At 38.4% G+C, this 22,383-nt stretch overlaps 1 protein-coding gene and 1 pseudogene across 1 annotated transcript; both read right to left on the bottom strand.

Moving 5' to 3' along the window:
- Positions 1-1,734: 1,734 nt before the first annotated feature.
- Positions 1,735-9,221, bottom strand: LOC102112376 (zinc finger protein 475). The gene is made up of 3 exons (XM_088054619.1): positions 9,132-9,221; positions 5,098-5,278; positions 1,735-1,886 (listed from the first exon to the last, which is right to left on the bottom strand). Exons 1-3 carry the CDS (start codon positions 9,219-9,221, stop codon positions 1,735-1,737), a joined length of 423 nt encoding a protein of 140 aa, XP_087910745.1.
- Positions 9,222-10,282: 1,061 nt separating this feature from the next.
- LOC148184461 (zinc finger protein 475 pseudogene) lies at positions 10,283-12,357 on the bottom strand (annotated as a pseudogene).
- Positions 12,358-22,383: the final 10,026 nt, after the last annotated feature.

The following is a 22,383-nucleotide window of genomic DNA, read 5'->3' as shown; positions in this document are numbered from 1 at the left end:
AGCACTTGGTGTGACTTAGAACAGCCTCAGGGGCTCCCAGTGTATGTTGCCAGCCAGCAGTTCCCAGGATCCAGCCTAGCAATCACGAACGAGTCCCCCTGCTCTTCTGTCCTCAGGCCACATGCCTTCTCCCAGCCAAAAGGGAGGAGGGGTAGCGCTGGTCCAGCTCCAACAGCACCTCTTCTTACACTGGAGACACTAAGAACAGATCTGCATGGTTTACACAGCTTTGTTCTGTAGAACAGAAACTGAACCTTTGACTCCTGAAGATATCTATCTTCAGACCATACAATCCTCATTCCAAAGATGAAAGGGCTGCTGAGGTACCACTGATTGTTTTGGGAATTATTTTCACCAAAGAATGCCTGTACTTCTCCAGTCTGAATTAACAGCCTGCCAGGGCTGAAGCCAGGAGCATTTCTCTAATAACAGAACAAAGATAATACTTCTTGTTTCACTTACTCCACAAATCACACAACTTGATAGCTTGGAAAAGAAAAGTTGTTGGTACCCATATTTCATTTTACTGTGTATGAAAGCATTCACTTCCTCTGATTTGTAAGTGCAATAGTAAGTGTGAATGCTCTGAGAAAAGTCACATCAATCGCATAATACATAACAGACAACTCTAGACCTTAAGCCCATACATAAGGTACAGTTTCTTTCCTGATATCAGGCAGCTTAGATTGCTAGTTCACAACTTGTACTGGATTTTGTCATACCTTTTGAATAACCTCACCACTTAATAAAATGCTTCAGAGTAAGTAAAATAATAATTGCTCTCTGCAGTACCTTGTAAAAGGGACTATTACTTCCTTCATGTGTTTAGCCTATTCCTATACTGATGTGTTTTGGCACTCTTTCCTCTACATAATGTAACAGCATTTTTCAAAACAGCACCTCCAAACACCTTCCCCATGGCTTTCTTGTGTAATACCCACCCTTCCAGACACCACTGGCTCTCTCCTATTTGGTACTGAGGGCAGGGTGATATTTAATGCCAGGCATCTGGCACATCATGCTTATTTTGTCTTGATATTAAAATGTTTTCTTTTACAACATTCATAACCAAGACATGCTTCCCTGACGTATAAATTTTTTGGCATGATCAGTTTACTGAGATGAGAATAAATCAGATGGTCTGTATCACTCTTAAACAAAAAGAAGGCAGTTCTGGGTGTTTTTTAAAAACAGCCTGTGTCTGCTTCTACCACATAACTGGACCCCTTTACATGGGAAGGTTTCACTTGTAGCAGTCAAGGGTTTCATGAGATCCAGTTACACAAGGATGTGAACACTGGAGTGCTCCAAACAAAAAAAAACGATCTGGAAAACCCAAACAAAAATGAACAAACTTAAAGGAGCTACTTGGTTTCTCCGATTAGTCAAGTTTGGCTAAAGGTCCTTACACTAACCAGAGAGTCTTTGAAAGAGGAGAAGCAAAATTTTCAAAGAACTGTATTCTGTATTTGACTTTACACTTTAGTAGCAACTACTGATTTTCACTCTGGAGAGTTTTGGAGCATATGATATCATTACACAATTAAGTTTTGATGACCATGTCTCTCCAGATGAATTTTATTTCTTTCATGGTTCGTCTGAAAGGTACGGCTGCATGTGTATGTATTCATGTGCGTGCGCACACACACACACACTTTAATTAGCTTAGGATAAATGTGTGTGTCTGCCTGTGTACGTGTGAGCATACTTGTATGCAAGTGTGTTATATCCACTTCACTTTGCAGGTTTTGGTTTACAGGACCTCTGGTGGACAATCAGTCTGTCTGGAAGAAAAGTACGCCCACAAATATCACATGGAACTAGCTGGGCTTGGGCGCTGGTCCAGGCAGCCTCATTTAAAGCATCAAGATCATAGAAACCTTTGGCTGGAAAATTAGAAAAAGAAAGTATCAGCTTTCATTCTGGAGACCCACATTCAACTCTTTATGGAAAATATTTTCAGGAAATACCTGTTGACTGAGCCTTTCAGTTTAACCAAACCATATTGCTTTTGCAAATGAAAAAGAAAAGAAAGAAGCAAAAGAGTAAAAAATATATTAAAAAGACTCTGTTTTTTGTCCCAGGGGTTGAATTAAATTAACTTCAAACTGAATCATTTTGTATTGTATGAGTACAGAGAAAACATCACGCTGTGTGTTATGATCTGCATTCACAGCTAATTATTAACATCTTTGCATGCATCCTAATATCAGCAAATTCACTTTTTGGCTTTGCTTCAAGCTCTGTTTAACAAGCATGTGTTATCTGACCATGGCTATGGGTGGAAGTGTATTGTACTTGAGAATATGCTCTTTGTATTGCTCTGGACAAGAGACCCAATTTTCTTCCTGCTGGAGTCTGTGTAAGTTATACTAAAAAGTGGAGTAAATCTTAGATAAAACCTAAAACCTTACAGATAAAACCTACAGTAGTTTTATGCCACAACTTCCAGTGAGGTCATTGCACCGATACATCTATTGTCATCTAAACACTAATCCAGCCTTACCCTCAGTTATTCTCCACTGCAGGAAGAATGACTGCTCTGAAAATTCAGGAGCAGTCTTCAAACATTCAGATGTTTTCATTTCAAGCTTTGATTTGGGTAAAAAAAAAAATCTTCTTTACTTTCATCTTGAAATGGACTTTCCTTCTGTAATGGATTTTCACATAGTGTTGTTTCAAACTGATTTGCAAAAAGGCCAGGCAGGTTACTTAATACCTGGATTTAGATCTTAAGGATTTTCATTTGAAGTGCATGCAGAAAAACATCCACATGGCTCAAATTGAAGACGTATTTGCTTCACCCTTCTTATTTGGTATGACAATATAGAAAAAGATTTTAAAATCTGTTTTTTTTCTTTGAACTGCTAGAAGTGGACAATTTTTAAAAGAAAAGGATTTTTGCATTTAAAAATATTCCATGGTTTCTGTCATTGGCACATGATAGAGCTCTTCATTAAAGGCCCATACAATTTTAATATGATTCATATCCAACGGTTCACATAACCACAATAAGCCTTAGATCTCTTAATATGCCTGTTCCTAATGTTCTTTTTGTTAGAAGAGCAACCAAGTAGTGTTTCTTTTCTTGGCTGAGACAAATATCCCCTTTGCTTGCAGGAAATGAATGTGTATTTTCTGTACTTTAGAAAGTTTATGGAATATTAAAAAAAAAAAAAAAGAGAGGGAGAAAGAGAGATAACTTTCTCCTTGCAGGCATGTGTTAGGCATTCTACAAACAAAACACTGAGTAATGAGGGCAGTGGCTGTCTTCCTGTTACACTTGAGTTTTCAGAAAAAGATTTATGTAAGTTATAAAAAAGTTTTGTGTAAGCAGTTAATATTTCTGAGTTTTTTTTGAACATTGTCTATTTAATTCAACAACAGGGGTAATCCCTCCCACCCCGAGCTGAGAAGCTGTGAGACATGCAGTACATGCATGTGGTCTGAAGGTCAGTTATAGCATTCACCACATGATCAAGAGTAAGTCTTATGGAAAAAGAACAACACTGAGATTATTTTCTCAAGGCCAGGAGTGTGAGGCAGCTGCAGGGGGAACAACATTTTTAGCTCAAGCTAAATAACTGATCAGGCTTGCATCAGCAGGCATTTAGGGACAGATGCTGGAAGCAGGTCAGTATCCCCAGAGGAACCGTGGGCACACAACACCTCACAGGAGATGCGAGGCGCCTGATATGACTCACTGAGTAAATGAGACAACTTTCTGATTCATATCTGGGAGCCTTCTGCTAGATTGTTTTCTCAAAGAGTGGTTGACTTTCTGCTTCCACTCCTTCAAAATAAGAATAGTGAATTTCAAAATAACCTGATTTGCCTTTTTGCATCCTCCTCTTTCATATGGAATTCTCATTTTCTCCATCTGTTTTACCACACAATGTGTAATAATTAAAAAGTCCTTAACATCTAAAAAAGCAAATACAATGAAGACGTCTTTTGAATGCATCTTTTACTGCAGATTCAACTATGCCACTTGGCATCTGTTAACCAAGTTCTGATTTTATATTATTTGGACTTTATTATTTTGAACATCTGGTAAGTGTTCTCAGTGATCCTGCTCTCCTCTGCATGTCTTCTGAGGACATATTTCTTTGTACTGCTGTAAACTGATCTAGTGTATGACTCTTTCACAAGTGAGTTGTAGGAGACTTTGTCTACTTTTCCAGACATTATGGGAAGCTGAGGGAAATTGTGGGGAATATAAAAAAAAGTGTGTGTGAATTAAATGCCTGTGAGGAAGTGGTCCAAACTTGGCTCAAAGTAGCTCAGACCAGCTGGCAGGGCCAGGGAAAGCATCCAGTAGGAAAGGTGAAATAACTTTATGTGGGAATAGGGAAGTCCTGGGAACAGCTTCCAGGCTGGATGGATAGGAATTCCTTTTCATCCTACAGTGAACATACGACTCTGGGATACATATGACAGCCCACCTCTGTGGGTTCTGGGGATCATCAGTGTTCATTGATTTAAAGAAGTAGAATCTTAGAAAGAAGAACCCATAGCACAAACACGTAAAATTGGCGAAAATAAATTGTTTACTTTGTACTACATATATTTTTTCTCCACTGTGTTTATATTACACTGTCTCACAATGGAAGCTTCTCAGACTTGTAAATTAAAAGGCATCAATAACATCAACGGGCTGTTGACTGTAGAAGAATCTGGCTGAAGTATCTACACCAATGTTGCCTGAGGGTATTTTATTTTAATGACTCTGTGTCATGTCTGCACATTATTCTTGGATGTTTTTGCTCATTTTAAGAAATGCTTGTCTACAGTGTTAAAAGAAGACAAAAAGTAGTAATGTAGCTATGAAGCAGATTGCTAATCTACTTGTGTTTTGATTCAGGACACATTGGCACATAGAGGGGAATGTCCCAGGTGGGACATTATCTATGTTCCATAGATAATGACTACTTTTAATTTCAAGACCTTGTTTTAAGCCTTCCTTCTGTGAAGCAGAACAAGGTCTTGAAAGTAAACTGGAGACCAAATTACTTGCAAACTGTTTACCTGTTGCTTTATCTTTTTCAATTCCTCACACTATTTTGCTCATCTCTCTTAATTTGGTCTGTAACTTACCTTGCACAGTTCTGACTTCTGGCTTTTTGGGTTCTGGCCTTCTCAAGTGCTTGGGGAGGTTGTCATTCTCCTGGTGCCATTTTTTCAGGCATTGTGGCTCATGTATACTAATGGATTTTGTTCCATACTCACGGCCACATATGTAGCAAATCACTGTTGGTGGTCGTCTTACCACTTTTGCCTGCAAATAACAACGGTGAAGAAGAAGAAATATTGTTTTCAATATTAATTTTGAGTCAGAATGACTTTGTATGAAAGCAATCGTGTAGATAAGGAACCTGATATCTGTGAAATCTGTGTAACTGTTTATTTCAGTCTGGTTTTGTTTGGAATCAGTCCTGAGGCTTGCAATAGATATTGCCTCATTAACTGGGCACCTGGAACAGGCAGGATTCTTCTGCAGATGCTGGGCTGAAATTTCATGTGTGTGACTTAATACAGCTAATTCTTAGCTATATTAAGTTTCAGCTCTTTTATTTTCATAGTTCATGAAAATGCTGTCTTCACATGGAGAAACAAACATGTCTGCTTCACTGGGTTGCAATGCAGCATCCACCTTAAATGGCTCAAGCCATTTTTTACTTACAAAGCAGAAGTAAAATGGAAAGCAGCAACAAAAGCTTCATCAGCTGAACTTTTGAGTAACAGAAAGACTCCATCTTCCATCAGAACACAACTCAAAGTGCTGCGTCCATCCTTAGTATCTCTCTTAATCTGGGCAGCTCTCCCAAGAGGTGATTGTGATTCTTTACCCCACTTTTGCCACAGATCAGTTAGCTGGTAGAATTCTTGGCCTTCAAAGATTAAAAACAATCCAGGATATTTCAGGATGAGGGGCAAAATAGGAACTGCTGTTTGTTTGTCCCAAAGGCCTTAGTGTCAACTTTGCCAGTTACTGCAGAAAGGGCAGAACTGGACTCCAAGAAAGCTTTAGTTAAAGCTTTAGTAGTTGTTTCCACACTAAAGATCTGCATTTCTTCACAGAGAAAAACAGCTCAACAACAGAAGAAAAAGATTCCTTAACCCCAAACTTCACAAAGACATAATCTAAGGCTGAAAAAGTGTATAATTACTGTGGTATGGCAGATTATGGACTCAGCAGTGTTCTTAGGCGTGTCTTGGGCTAGGCGTGGTGTCAGTACCAGCCGTGCTCCAGGAAGCAGGATAAAAACATGCTGTAGAGAAGAACTTTGAGGCACACAGATGGGTTTCACAACTGCCAGCACTTCTTACACTTCTGACTGCAGAATACCAGTAAGAGATGAGCTATTCCCTGCCCTCATCAAGTTAGACAGACAGCCATGCCAGACCAAATACGGGAAACCTTTCTCACTCAAACAAGAGTGGTGGGGGTTTCATTCTTTCCTCTGCTGCTGTGTAAGACAAAGCATAACCTGTTCCCAAATTTATGACTCTGTCTGTCAGCCCATCAATGTGTTCACAAAATCCTGGGCAGCTCTTCTTGTATTTATGTTACAGTCTGAAAATGTCATTAGTGAACAATCTGCATAAGACTGCCTTCCTGTATCACACATGTAATCTCACTTACATGAAAGAAATACTACTCTGTAAAGTGTATTTTTCTGGGAAAAGTTGGACATCATCTGGAAAGTTCTCACAGTGTCTTGGAATACAACATCCAAAGACAGGCTCTCCAAGGACATTTTCATCCTCTTGACTTTCAAATGGAATTTCTTTACTATCTTTGATAACACTATTTTATATAAGCATATTTTCTAATATACATAAAAATACAGCCTTCTTTTCCTATTTTTAAGATGAATACAACAACAGCTGCTTTAAAAACACCTTATAACTTTTCATTATCAAATTTCACCTACTTCTTTACTTGAAGTTGTGAGCTAGAACTTGTCTGATTTTGAAGTAGGACTCTGGGTCCAGATACAAAGTCTTCTGAACACAGTATATATTTATTTGTAGGCTCTGGAGAGCTTTAGATGAGGATACTACAATCTAAACTCCTGAGGCAAGAGAACTCTTTTTAGTGGGCATGCCTGCTGTGGGTATGGTTATACTATTTTAGTAATGGTTTCTTAAAAACATGCTAGGTGTAAAATCACTGAGAACACACTTTCCCTGTATGCTCTCATTAGCTAGGTTCCTGCCATTCATTTAAATGGGTACTTATTGGCTGCAAACTAGGGAAGAGCAATTTGATTTACATTCAGTTTGTAAGGACTCTTCATATACTAACAGAATAGGAAAAATAATTTTTTTCAAGTAGAAATATCTGTCTTTTGTGATTTCCACAGTTGAAAATGGTACAGAAACATCAGGAGAAAGCAGAATTAATTTAGAGGAATCAGGTCACTCTTAGGATAGAATTATTTTTATTCCAGAAAAATCATGAGATTGACCCATCACCACACCTACAATTATATACACAAATTCTTCTCTGCACACATGTTTAAAACCTGAAAGAGATTAGCCTAATAATTGGTAGTAACAGATTTTTCTTTTTTAACTGTGGAATCCAAGATATGATAAGCTTGACTTGGAAGTTCTACAGCTGATGATATTTACCCTTCATTTCTTTTTATTTTCAGTGTTCCTCTCCCAAATGTCACATCTGGAGGCCTGCAGTTTGAAACTAAACTATTTTTGGAAACACCGCAATTTTCCAACCCAAACTACTCACAGGCCAGTGGCTGGGCTGTCTGTTCACTGCTTTGTTTTTAACTTTAAAAAAGGGTTGTAGGGAAGGTCTGTTCCTGAGGATATGTGTTATTATAAAAATACCTACAAATACCTAACAGTGTAGTTAGGCTTTCCTCTGGTGTCTCAGTATTTTCTTTTTTACTCCAAGACTGCTAAGTATGTCTGCGTGACTATGAATGAAGTTATTTAGCTCCGAGGGCTATGCAACTATGTATTTTCAATAAACCTGACATTACTTAAGGTTAGCCCCAGGCTGCTGTTATGGTGTTACATGAGGTCAAATCCTTCCATACTGCACAAAGCTTTTTATTTTTCCTAAGTACACACAATAAGACTGAATCCCAAACTCCCCTACATAAATATTTATCATCCAGGACTGCACACAGCTCTGCCCTTTTTATTTGTTTAATTATCCATGTATTTTAATGGGAAGAGGCGGGGCATCCTGCTCTGAGACGGAGCTCTTGTCATAGACTTGCATTGCCCAAGGATTAGAGGCTCGGGAAAAGATCAGTACGAGCATTTAGCAGCAGCATTCTATTGTATGAAAGCAGGCCTCTCCACACATTCCTCTCTGCCAAGTATAAGGCATTTTACATAAGGATCACAGACAAGGTATAGCATGGTTCTCATGACTATCCAAAGCTGCACTTCACAGCCTACCAAATCTCTGAATCTGACACAACAGCACTTACATTAGGACCATATGCTCATGTAGGGAATTTCCTTGAAGAGCAAGGTAATTCTGCAAGATGATGCATATAATTAAAAATATTACTCCACTGGAAGCATGAAATATCCCATTTTGCTCCTGATGTGCTTTCTTTTTAAATTGAGTAAGTCAGTACAATAAATATGGCATCCATGTACAAGCAAAGGAAGGAAGCCCAGTCATTCACAATGATAATACTCACTAAGCTTCATTCAAACCATCCATTCACTGTCCATTCTCATCTAACTTTCTATATTTGCAAATTTATTTGTCAGTACTCTCCTACGAAGGTGTTCAAAACTACTGCAATGAGGCAAAAAAAGCGCATCATTTACTTTCCATCTTCATTAGAATTATACTGCACCTGAAGAAGTCTTCCCTTTACCAAGATGCTACATGACTTTATGCTACAGCAAAATACAACATCTATGTTCTTGCTACACAAATTTTCAAGACTTACACTGTGCTAAAATGCATTACAATTCAGCAAAGAAAGATGAGTGAAATCTTTTTAGGTAGTTAACCAGATAAGAAGAAAACAGCAGATGGCAGCACCATCTAATAGGCTTTTAAGATCAGCATTATCTATTGTCAAAAACCCCATAACTCATATACACACGGCAAGTTATTGACGCTCACTTACACGTATCACACATTTTTGTCTACGAAACAGTAGAACACAGATTCTTTTAGTGCACATCTGAGTTCCAGTACATGCAGACACCACTTCCATTGCTTGCGGTATCACAGCAGAATCCAAAGCAGAATTTCTGAGCTGATGACCCTTGAGAATCTCTAAGCACAGGCTATTGTTTTACACAGTCAGACATGATTAACTCAAATGTGTTCATTGATTCTGAGAGAGAGGACAGATACTGGAAAAGACAGATTACAGAGGTGGTTTAGTCTCCACCTCTAAAGACATTTAATGCAGAACAGAGTTTGTCAGTAATGACACTGGCCTAGCTGATGCAACACTTGCTAAAGGGGACAGAACTCCAGGACATACAGGCAGAGGCATACAGGGAGAAGTGCTTGCAGTTGTAAAGTTAAAATACACTTTACATGATGTACCACAAAATCAGTCAAAACTTTATTTTGAAAACGAGGAAAATACAGCTTTTTCATTTCAGGCATCTTTCATTGCATAAATTTGTTTCACAATACCTCTCTTAAATACACTTACATAAGGGTAATATTTAATACGTAATATTTTTAAGTTATTTCTTTCCTCTGATGTTCTGCTGAATCAGGACTTTAAGCAAGAACTTAAACAATTCATTGTCACAATGAGTAAATCTGTAAGACGAGACAGGAACTGCCCCAAATGCCTCCCAGCCAGGACCAAAACAGTAGCCATTTCACTCCACCACTAGTGAAGCACTATATTTTAACAGAATTAATAAGCAGCTGAGCAGCTGGTAAGGTGAGCAAAATTAAAACCATATGCTGGAAAAAGAGGAAGACTTTAGCAGAGACACAAACCTTGTCCCTGTTCATAACTAATGTGCAATTATTCCATAACCTCCATGCTTTTCCACACCCTTCAATGTGTGGACCTTTCAAAATGTTCAACTGAAAATGAAGATCTTCTCACAGAGAATTTAAACCTACAGGAAAGTGGTTTCCTTTGACAACTTCTTATAGGCTGCCTGCGAGTCCTGAAGAACACCTTTGGATCACAGGATATTTCTTTCAATCTTCCCATCTCATATTTACCTTTTATGAGTAACTCTGTACTAAAGAACAGCTCTAAAAATAATACAGTAATAGACCCCAGAGAGGTAAAATCCATTATCCCTTCCAGAAAGTCAAATAATAAAGTCCTTCAAAGTCAATTGCAAACTGCAAGCTGTACAGCCTCATTAGTTCTGCTGCTGAACTGATGAACTGTAACTGCTTGGAAGTAAATGAGGAAACCTGTTGTTCACACAGAAGGAAGAACAGATTTGAACACATTTCATTTTGGCTCTGCAGAGCTCACAGAAGTAAAAAGTGGTGATAATGTTGTTGTTCAACAAGTCAGCAGATGTGAGTGAATCCACAAAGGGAGCAGATACGTTGTGCAAGAGGGTAACATTTTTTACAGAGTCACTGTCAGTGCCAAACCACACTCTGAAGTTCTTTTTTTTTTTTCTTTTTTTCAGTGGTATCATAACTATAGAAAATTGCCCTCACCCTCTCTTTTTTATTCTATAGAATTATGTGATAAATTAAACTCTCTGCTTCACACCCACGCCTTTCACTGAAAAATCACCTTTAGTGCAATGAGAGTTCTTTGGGAAAGAGCACAATGTAAACAACATCACTTTTCCTATAGCTATAAATGCAGCTGTGCAGCACTTTGAACTGCTTGTGGATTACGTAAAATTTGCTGATAAAAGACCTGAGAAGTGAACCTTAAATTGCCAAAATATATCAATTAGTGGCCTTATATAGCATAATAAACAAAGCGCTCATGAAGTCTTTAGTTTCACGTGAGCTAGGGTAATGCTATTATTTTAATTTTACTCAGTAGCTGGTAAACTAACATGTTACATACTTTGCCTTCTAAAGCATCTTAAGAAATGCTCTGCATAGTATTGCATTCCTTTGGCAACTGAGAGATAAATCCCATTTTCAAAAGTAGTGTAGGCAATCAGAATTCCAACCCACATTAAAAAAAAAAAAAAAGGCCATTTAATTTGGACACTGAGCATAAATTTAGACATCTATCTTACAAAACTCCTGGCCAAAAGACAGCTTGTGCAGAAACAAATGTAGAAAAAAAAATCCCATTTTCCAAAACTCTGTGTAGCTTTTGGATAATGTGAATCAGCTTCTTTATTCTTGGATCCTGAATCAAATTCAGTGGAAAAAAATGTGCAGTCTTATTTATTTTGTTGTTGTTATATCCAGAACTGCTGCCTTTGAACATGCAGTCCTCAGTAAACTCATGTTGCATGCCAAGGTTAAGAATAACAGTAAAATATGAAAATCATGTTTTGAAGTGCTGCATGCTTGCAGGACAATGAAACATTGCATTTCATGTTAAGTAAATAAAAATACCTAACATCTCCTAAAACATATGATATCCAAACCTTGCCTAAGGTGCTCAATAGAATCTCCTAGAGAACTATATCAAGCAATGGTCCCTCTTGGGGATATAACTCTTAAAGGACAACAGAGAACTCAACTATTCCCATTCAAAACAAGAATCAAAATAAATAGGAATAAGTAGTTTCCCTTACTCCGTTCCCAGTATTTCTCTTTTATCTTCTACTTAGCAGAAAAACATTTGCATGGAGCAAAAAAGGTGCTTCTGAAGAAAACTGATTTTAAATTTGATGGCAAGCCAGTCTCCCCTGGAGTGCCAAGCATTAAGATGCATACACACCCTTTCACATAGCACATGCTTAGCAATTTACCTGGTCTGATACAGCTGGTGCAGCCCTGCTCATTCCTTGACGGGCCTTAGATGGTTCACCACTTTCTGAGCCAGTTCCAGATCTTGGTGCTTTACCACATTTACCAGCGGTAGCGCTTGGTTGCCTTGCACGGCTGCTGCCCCCTTTGCAACACCTTTCGTGCACAGGGAGACGGTCGGGAAAAAAGGTTCGGCCACAGTTTCTACAGGGCACGAGCTGGGCTTGAGCACTATAATAAGCTGCTTCATTTTCATCTGTAAATGTATAGGAACCACAACCAGTAAGGACCTCAGGTTTCCTGGGCTCTGGCCTTCTAAGGTGCTTTGGTAGCTGATTGTTCTCAATGCGCCACTTCTCTAGGCACTTAGGTTCATGTATAGCAATAGAATGTGACCCAAATTCTCTGCCACAGATGTAACATACCTTGAAGGGAGGTCTTCTAGCAAAGGGTGTCTGAGACATGTCTGAACAATTTGATTATTGTGATACTATTGCAGTGACTAGTCACCTTTACTGGGTTCCAGCTTCTAGATGTTCTACTTTGGGAAAACTTCTGGGAAGATTTGGCACATTAGATGGTGAAACGATCTAAAGGCAAGGTGCTAGAGACACTTCAGCACTTGATAGAATACTAAAAGTTTTGTTCACATTCTTTTTCTTGACATTTGTTTCCATAAAGGGTATAACATTTCAGGAAACTTCTCTCTCTCCTAAGCATAAAGAGTTTGGGAAAGTTATTCAGAATGATTCTACATCTTCTTAATCCATTTTCATGGACCAAAATATATTAGGGACTTCAAAGCTGGAACACTGAACCTAGTGGCTGTTTCAGTAGAGAAAGGGGGTTTCTGTAAGTTTTTCTTTTGTCTTTTGTTCTTACAGGACCCTGAAATAAATGAAATTAGTACAAATTAATAAATATGTTCTCTCTAGTTAAGGTTACCAACCACTGGTTTATCACAAGGCACAACTGAACTTACTAATCTCTTATATTTTTAAATAGTAGATAAATAACATCAAATATATTCTTATCCATAGTGAGCAGCTGAACAATGTAAATCTGAAATTCTGCTCCCAGTGGTTGTAAAGTCATGAAGGACATGAAAACAGATGGGTTTGCACAAACTGAAGCTGTTAAGATGCAAGTGGTTTGGTGTATAATCAATATGCTTTATTTTCAGTTACTGATAGAACTAGTATTTCTGGCAGTCTTCAACTTATAAGCCTTTGAAGTTGATACTTAAACATCATCTCCCTGTCTTCAGAGACACAAGAAAACTTCCCGCAGTAGAGAGATGTTAAAGTCCAATCTACAAAGGGACAGTCAGACAGTCACTATAAAGTGTTCCCAGTCAGTCTATTGGTTGAAGGAGATTATTAAGCCCCTTAATTCAGCACTTGAAGTGGTGTCTCAAATTCTCTGACCAATCTTGATTCTCCCAGTACAAAAGTGTTATTAATGAAACAGAGCATGTTTTTTAATAAGGATTACTGAGGTGCTTTGGGGGCTGAAGCACATGCTGGATGAGAGAAAAATGGCACTGCATTTGTTTAGTTTCCAGACAGTGCTAAATATGTTTCAGTTTTTCAGTGTACAGTCTGCCCCTGTAAACAAAAAAATTTGTGCTTTATCCCTTAAATGTTCATTTATTACAATATTTTGTGCTGGTCCTCCAAGGATAAGAAAATATAATTCAGACCATACTCATGTATGGCGGAGGCTACTGTTTTAATTGCTTGGAAAAATGAAAAAACAAACTAGCACATTGCATAGATAGGTAACTGCCAAGGACAATCTACTTTATCTGTAATAGAACATATATCTGGCTAAAGTCATCTTGCCCTTACTGAATATTCCAGACTTTATCTCAATCCTTCCAAACTTATAGGGGGTTCCTAAAACACAAATATATCCACACTGGTCATCTTGGTGTCTTGGTTCACTTCCTCTCCTGCAACCATCCAACCTGGATCTTTTTACTGCTTTTTTGCCATGCCATCACTGAAGACTCTGTTCCCACTCAACAGTCTTTTCACCCTTTTCTGTTCCACCTCTGAACCCACAGGCTGACTTTTCCTATACCCAAGTGCAATGACACAGTTTTGTCATTACCTTTGAAATCACAAACTTAAACTTTGTCTGTGTCTGAGCAGCAACTGAGCTCATTCTAGTCTCTTAGAAATATTCTGGGGGGTATCTTAAGTACAGAGGCAACAGTGAAAAAACAAGTTGTCACCAGGTTCACATGAGTAGTCATCCTTTTGCCAGGCAAACAAAAATATTTAGATTGCTGCACTGACACTACTTGCTTAAATACTCAGAAAGCTGCATATTTCTGGCACACTTGGGATACTTTCTTATTTTATAAAAAAATTCCTGTGAAGCTTGTATTTGTTTGTAGGCAAACTGGAAAATGTGAAGAAGATCAGATCCAGTCTGTGATTTGTACTGGAACAAATTCTGTGAGCAAGTGTGTTGTAGTTAGCTGTTAAAAATAAAATTCTTGAGAGTTACTATAATTTGCGCATTCAAAGTTAACACCCCATGCAAAACTGTATTAGATAACTGCAGTCTGCTGAAAAACAGTAAAGTGTATGGATGCAGTATTCCCTCATGTCTGAAGCTATCAGGTGTGCCAGGTGCATATAATGTATGTTGACGGTTACACAAAACTGTAGCACTGGAATTTTTAGTTCAGATACCAAAATAACAGGTTCAGCAGTATGTGAAATTTAAATGTGAAAACTAGTATTTAGGCTACTGTATTGCAAGGCTGTTTCAAAGACTGGGAGAGTTTCCAAGGAGGGTGGCCTGTTGGATGAATCCAAGTTGGGAAGTAGCCAAGCTCTTTAGGAGGATGAAGGGAATGGAGAGCCAGGGAAACATTAAAGGGTCATGAAGGCAGTAGAGATAAGGGTTATTGGCAGGTCACAGGAAGGGAGCATCAGAAAGTTCAGTAAAATTTCAAGGAACTTCTGAACTTTGCAAGGTCCTATTTACGTCCTATTTATTGATTTATGTCAGAATGAAACTTTCTCGTACCTGAGAGGATTCTTAAAGCAACAGTGAACACTGAACTGCCTGCCACAGGAAGAATGTTAGGTGACTAAATCTGTTGCCATTAGGAATGAATCAGTCAATAAAAGATGCTATAAACAATCTATTAACAATATAACCTATTGTTGGATTTCCAAGCTTGCTATTGTAAATACTTCATAAGAGAATTATGTTTCCTTGTGGGGATTACACCATTTGGTCTACATTTATTCCTGCCAAGTTGACTGTTATTATTTGGAAACTTTCTATAAATTCAGTGTGAAATGAAAAGGCATATGAGCAGTTCAAATCTTCTCTCAAGCTCAGTGGTAAAGATGTGGAAGTAAATCAGGACTGGGATTTAACAATTCAAAACATAAAACTCTCTTATGTTTTTCTTTAAAGAATGTTGCAGCATGTTTTAATAAAGTGGGAAGGTACAGTTGATCATTGCGTATAGCTATGGGAAAACATTTCTCTCCTCTGCAATTCCACTGAGGACAATACTTTAAAACAATTTCATGAACTGCAGTGACAGGTCACTTACAACTAGTGGAGAAATTCAATGTAATTAAAAGCAAATGAAATATTATGGCTAGTTTAGGATCAGGATATGAGCTTCAGTCTAACCAAAATAGAACAGAATGGTGAGAGCACAAACAGCTCAATACATACACCATTTTCTTGTCCTGAAGCGGGAATGGGAAATCTTGCACACAGTTATTAAACTTCACTTAATCAATTGCAACAATAATATTATTGCAAAAACAGCGAAAACATTATTATTAACAATGCTTCACTTATGCTGCCTTCTCTTAGCCACCATGCGTAATTCAACCTATAGAAGTGGAAACTTCTTCCCTAAAACAGCCTTCATTATGTCTTGTTTCATGTCAGTGCTGGAACTTGGAAGCAAAGTTGACACATACGTTTCCTATTTCCTGTATGCAGCCCATTTTTTGAAGAGCGACTCTCTCTGTTTTTCATCTCTCTTGATTCTCTCATGTAAACAATTCCTCAAAAACCATTATAAGGTCATTTCATAAGCCTGGATTCCTTGACTGAATCGAACAAAACATGCTTGTGTTAGCTGGGGGATTAAACTGACTGTTTCCAATGAATCCTCAACACTGCTGCTTTTGACTTAGCTAGAATTCCACACGGAGACCTCCCAGCTCTAAAAAAACCAGAGTTTACCTTATGGAAAAACACATTGCATGAAACTTCCTACTATCAGGACATAACCACACTTATTCAGTGGACAAAATTCAGGAACAGCTGTGAGAATTTGCAGAATCTGTTTTTGTACAGTTTATGGATGCTGACAGCCTTTCCATGTGTAGCTGTATCAGACTGTAAATTCTATTTAATCTATATGGCTGATTTACTGTCACTGTTCTAATCTGCTAGCACAGAAGGATAAATCCTTGCACCAAATAAACAGAGCTAAAATAAAGGCCACAGAGCTTTCAAGTTTACATGTCAAAAATACCCCAAGAACCTCTTAGACATGTTTGACTGCATCTAAAAGCAGAGACAATTTCCAGGAAGACTATAAGCAAGTGAAGTAAGCAGTGGGAACCAATTACTTTGCTATTTTTTTAAAAAGTGCTTGGTAAAGCTGAGAAGGATTTATATGGAGTACTTGCTTCAGGTAACAGTGGCTTAAATCCAGGAGGCTCTTTGGAGAGGTTATCTATAGTTGTAGAGCGCTTACTAAAATCAGGAGTCCCATAATAGAGTTATGAGAATGTCTGCATAGGTTGATATGTTTGAGGGAGAGGATGAAAGATTACAAAGACACATAAATGAAGAGGAAAACATATGGGTCCAAATGGCATATACAAAATCCTGGCACAAGCTGAGCTACAGATCAATTTGTCAGTGCCAAAAAAAGGAATAGACTAATTTTAGCTTGCAGAAAGGAACTGGTTAATTCATTATCCTGGATTCAAGAACTCTTGATTGTGTGAACCCCCATTTATGTAAAACCCTACTTCACTCTGAGTTTTCCCTTTGTTTTCCCTTTCTTCAACACTATACTCAGTGTTGTATACTTATTCTGCCTGTCCACCATGCAGTGCTTGGAACGTTTCTGTTTGTGACAATACGTTGTTCTGTGGGTCATTTAATAAGGGTGATTTATGTACACTGGATTAAATTAACAAGTATCCTAAATGAAAAGATTTTACTTGTAATGCCTAACTTTACTGTTATATAAATTGGAAATGTCTCAAATAGCTTTATGTGAAGCAATAAGCAAAAGCTTCTTGTACTACAAGGGGACCCAGAGATCCCTGTTTATCAGTCTGGGCTGGACTGTGTAAACAGACAAAGGAGAAAACTCAGTATAAGAGGATATAAGATATAGAGAGATGAAATAAGCGATCTGCCAAGCATAACATAGCAAGTCTGAAAAAGAAGGAAATTAAATTTAGATTTTTTAGCACCCCAATAATGAATCAGTTGAGGATTTTCTAAGTCTGATCCCTAACTTTACAGTCAAGATATAGGTAAGTATTTTTTCTCTACTTTCCTGGGTTCTCATTACATTTACATATAAAATAGGTGTCAGAAAGGATCAAACTGACACCCTGTGTTGAGCGCCAGAAACCATTGCTTCAGGCTCTTTCCAAATAAAATGTTTTCTATGAGGCTTCCTATTATTCTTTAAGGGAAAGCAAATGAAATTAAACCAACATCTTGAGCTTTATTTTTTCTTGTGCTAAATGTTTTATATTGCTCAATTATAAATCATTTTAGAAATCTGTTAAGACAAAATACTCAGACATAAGCTGGACAAAAATATTGGACAATTCATAGTATCTTACTGTTGGATCTGTTTCTCACTGAAAGATAAAAGGAAAAAACATTTTTATGTTTCCAACAATATTTTTAGCAAATTAACCACATATTAAAAACCTCACATTTTTCCAGCTCAGCACTACATTCTCTCCACAGTTTCTGGCTGAAGGAATCTCCTTTGGTTACTTTGAGAGACTAATCATTTCCTTCAGTCATGTGAAAAGAACAATCTATTATTTTATAGAACTTAAATAAATACCACTGAGATGTAAAAAATCCAAAGTTTACTGTGTCAAGATGCTTCACCTTTTCAAAGCTGAGCATGATCCATGTTTTTATGCATCCTCCTATCTCAAGAAAACACTTGCAAGCTCCAAACACCCAAATCTTGGCACATACCTCACTTCTGTCAGCTTCCAGACTTTGTTGGTCTGTAGCATCTAGTATCACAGAAGTCTGGCTTAAATGTCTAAGGAGCAATGAGCACTCAGAAAACAGTGGAAAGTGTGAAGCATGTTCCAGCAGAGGATCAGGTGCACTTGTACCTTTTCCCACATGCAATCTGCAGCCCAGAGGGTGGAGGATGCAGCCAGACAGGAGGACAGTCAGTACAAGAATACTCAAAAACAAACAGGCCAAGTTAAAAAGCCATTGTGTTCTGATATTTGCAAACAAGCTAGAACTGTCTGGGAATCGTCTACTGAACATTTTTCCCACTGTTTAAAGTGTTGGTTAGACAAAAAGTGGAAGTTTCCTCACTTATACCCTGTATGACATACACAAGAGAGAAACTGTGCGTGTCGCTGAGCCTGTGTCTGCATGTGTGTATACGTGTGTGCAAAGGTCCACTAAAACATAAGGAAAATACATAACCCAGAGGTTTCTCTACAATTCTTATACAGAACTATTTAAGGTGTTCTTTGTAATGAGACAATCAACCTAGTCAAAGCTTTTTGCAATCTTTCTTCGGATCTGATTATCTTCCTACCTGAAACTTAATGGGTCAATCAAAAAGTCCCTGGTATCAACAGCAGCCAGCATATACTTGGTATTTAAGATGACCCTATATAAAATTATGCACTAACTATATTTAGTTTACTTAATTGGCTCTATTTAAGTTTGTGACACTGTTACCAGAGAAAGCTAGAGACTGGTTCTAGAGACCCAGTAGTTCTTTCATGTTACTTTGTCCCCTGCTCAGACATAAGAAATAATTCCCTTGATTTGACTGAAATCATAACATTATATGAAGAAATTATGACTGCTACTAGTTAAAATATATGGGAAAAAATGAAATATTTCTAGTGGAAAAAAACTAACTTTTCAGACTTTTAACATTCAAAAACTTTTAACATTCAAAATTCAGCAACACCATTCTCTCAAATCTCAGACATACTTAATGCTCTACAAACAGTGTCTTTGGTTTTTGTATTTTACTTAGTGATGCATTACAATTTATGAGGGTAAAGATTTATTTTGTTTTACTCACAATTGTTTGATACACTCATATTCCAAAGGAATAATATTACTGCCTCTACACTTGTGCAAAAAATCAGCAGATAAATTCCCAGTTTGGGTGACAATGGGGATACTTACACATCACATTCTTAACCATCTTCAGTTACTAGCATAGATCTGTGATATATACCCTGCAAATCCTAGATGGCATATGAGATATGCAGCAAATAATGAATAGATTGGGTATGTTAATCCTGCCCACAGCATGGAAGTACAAGGGAAAACAGACATTGAAGCAAGTATGCTTACACAGCTCACACTGAGCTACCTGTACTTTATAGCGCTCAAGTGTCTTTGTTCAGCATTTCCATTTCTGGAAGTCATATTCACAGAATCAGGTTTTTTCCCAGGGATCTGGATGATGACTATGCAATTATTTCAAGAAAGTAGGCTCATCCTTATGAGGTGTATGGATAAATGCATATTCAGTTATGAGTCTGAAGTAAAAATAATAGAAGCCAAGAATGTCAGCTTGTACAAACTGACACAAATCGGTGGAAATCAGAAAAGGACGACACTGCACATTTGCCGAGAGGCTGTCACTGGAAGTATAAAGGGATTCAGCAATGGAAAGACAACTTTTCCAATAAACTGCAGTAAGACAGTTACATTATACAGGATAAAGTAATCTAAAGGGGTAAATGCTCTTTTACAGTGTAAATCAAATAATTAATAGATTGATTTTTCTGAACTGAAAAAAAGTGTTTCTGCTGATAAATGATCCCATAACTAAGGTTTTTGGCACTTTTAATCTGATTACCGTGGAAATTACTAAACTCAGCAAGACAGACTAGCTACCAAAATATGAGAAGTAAATAATGAGCAGAGAACAAAAATAGCAGAAGAGAAACTTAGGGAATCTAGACCAGCCGATGAGATTATCTTAAGTGGAAAATGTCTAGAAAAGCAAAACTCTGGACATTCCAATTATTTTGTGAAATGGGAAAACCTAACAAGACATTATTAAATACTCATTGTATTTTGCATGAATAATGCAGCACATCTTAATACTTTGCAGAACTCATGACGTAGTGGCACAAAAAAGAAAGGGCTGCCTACTGAATCTGTTACAGAAAACAGCTTGCTAGGAGGGCTATCAAAACGTTCATCATGTCCAGCAGGAGCCTTAACAGCATTATAGCACTGATTTTGAAGGCTCTTGTTTGTAAAAAGTCTTTAAATCATCATTTTTCTATATTAATGGTTTTCTCCTTCAGATTAAATCAACAGTGATTTACAACTGGTGCGAGAGGACGTGATGGATAAAGGTCATCAACTTTTCCCTGGTACCCCTGGGTACCGATGATGTGTAACTTGACATGTTTAATGGCATCTTTTACTCACTTTGTATTTGAAGCACAGGTCTGTATTGTCCTGTTTTCTGTGTTATAATTCTTCAGTGAGCAGGATTAAATTACATGTGCCAACAAAAATACATATGGAATATAAGCCTGAAATATAATGTGGCTTAAAAAGAGACATGTCTGAGCTCCCTATTGTGTAGCCATAATTTTATATTTATATATAAATTTAAATTTATAACTGTTTATAAACCAGTGCCTTCTATTACAGATCAATGTCATATGGAGTTAAGTAGCTAGAAAAGCAAATTTTAGTAAAATATATAAATTTGTAATGAAGGACATGGTATTTGTTTGTAACTTGAGCAATCAGTTCAGTTACAGTACCTTAAGAATAAATTTTGCAGTAAGCTTTAAGATAAACCACTTGGGCAGCAAAGTTTTTTGTTTCTGTTGAGCTTTCCAAACAAAACAAAACAATGCAAAACAAAATGGATTTTTAGTAAACCTTTTCATTATTGTTATGTACCACATATTTTCCGGGAACAGAACTGAAAGAGATAATTTGTTATATAGGACAATCAGCAATTATGTGCCAGTTAGGGCTGCCTTTTACAGAAAGTATTATTTCTACCTTTCAATGTCCACATTGTTGGCCATGAGTACTGCAATTGTATCCCGCCCCTTAAAACACACACATAAATGAACTCAGTCCACTCCCCTAGAAGAGCGGGGGACCAAGAAGTCAGAACATCTGACCTAGTAAATGCTCACGTACCATTTTTGCCAGACCAGGCAAACGTCTGCAAAAACAAATTCCAGAGAACAAATGCATTATCCTCATAGTAAGCACTAACATATATGAATGTATTAGCAGCTAGCTGCTCTGAGGATACAAAGTCACACAAATCTTTGTTGATTGACCTTTCTCCTTATTTACAAGTGGGCCCCTGACCTCTGCAGGAATCTGACCATCTGGTACTGAGGGAAAGCACTGTTTTAGTTGGATGAGGACAGGACACAGGACTGCATTATTTAAACCTTAGCTAACTGAGGCCCAGGCCAGGCGTACCATCAGTGATGTCAGTACCATCTTTGCAGGGAAATCAGGTGAACACTAGCAAAACTGGGTTGTGAGCGCAGAGGATCCCGTGCCTGTTGGCCAGGCAAAAGAGTGGCTTCGGGAGAGAAGGAAAAGCATGGTTCCTCCTCGCCCAACCATTCTTCCACCGCCCTGCCCGAAAAAACAAAAAAGAGTTCACAGGCTAATTCAGATCCAAGGCTCCTGAGACCGCGGCATATAGTTTGTCATGATCTCCTAAACACCTATTACCTCCGCTTGGATCAAAATGCTCTCACGTCCCCTAAGGCTGGGCTTCTAAGCAGCTGCCCTTGTGCTCGGTTTGCCCGCCCCGGAAGGAGGGAAGGAGGAAAGAGGGGGAAGAGGGGGAAAAGGGGGAAAGGGAGAAAGGGAGAAAGCGAGAAAGCGGGAAGGCGGGAAGGAGGGAAGAGGGAAGGAGGGAAGGCGCTCACGTGCCCGCGGCGCAGGCCCCGCCGGCCCACCACGCGCACCGCCGTTACCGCGGCAACGCCCCACCGCATGCAAATCCCAGCCGCCGGCGCGGCCGCTGATTGGCCAGCGAGGCTGTCAGTCACCGGGACGGGCTGCCCCGCCCCCGGCCCGCCGGGCGCTGAGGGGGGCTCCTCGGATTTGGGGCAAAACTTGTCTTTTCTTAGCGGGGGATGCGACTGAGGGGAACGTCTGGTCAGCTGAACACCGGCCAGTGTTCTGTGGGAAGTCACCCCGCTCAGGCTCTGCATCCTTGC

The sequence above is a fragment of the Pseudopodoces humilis genome, chromosome 4, assembly GCF_049639895.1.
Source record: "Pseudopodoces humilis isolate 2021_Gansu_Grassland_sample_001 chromosome 4, ASM4963989v1, whole genome shotgun sequence".
NCBI classification, from domain to species: Eukaryota; Metazoa; Chordata; class Aves; order Passeriformes; family Paridae; genus Pseudopodoces; species Pseudopodoces humilis.
This window is presented reverse-complemented; position numbering and strand designations above follow the sequence as displayed.

What these genes read in the sequence shown, in the direction of transcription:
- LOC102112376 (XM_088054619.1), bottom strand. Translation starts at nt 9,221, where the DNA reads ATGGAAGTGGTGTCTGCATGTACTGGAACTCAGATGTGCACTAAAAGA. An exon ending in GACAAAAATGTGTGATACGT is followed by an intron (nt 5,279 to 9,131) that starts GTAAGTGAGCGT and finishes TGTTATTTGCAG; the next exon opens with GCAAAAGTGGTAAGACGACC. An exon ending in AGAAGTCAGAACTGTGCAAG is followed by an intron (nt 1,887 to 5,097) that starts GTAAGTTACAGA and finishes CTAATTTTCCAG; the next exon opens with CCAAAGGTTTCTATGATCTT.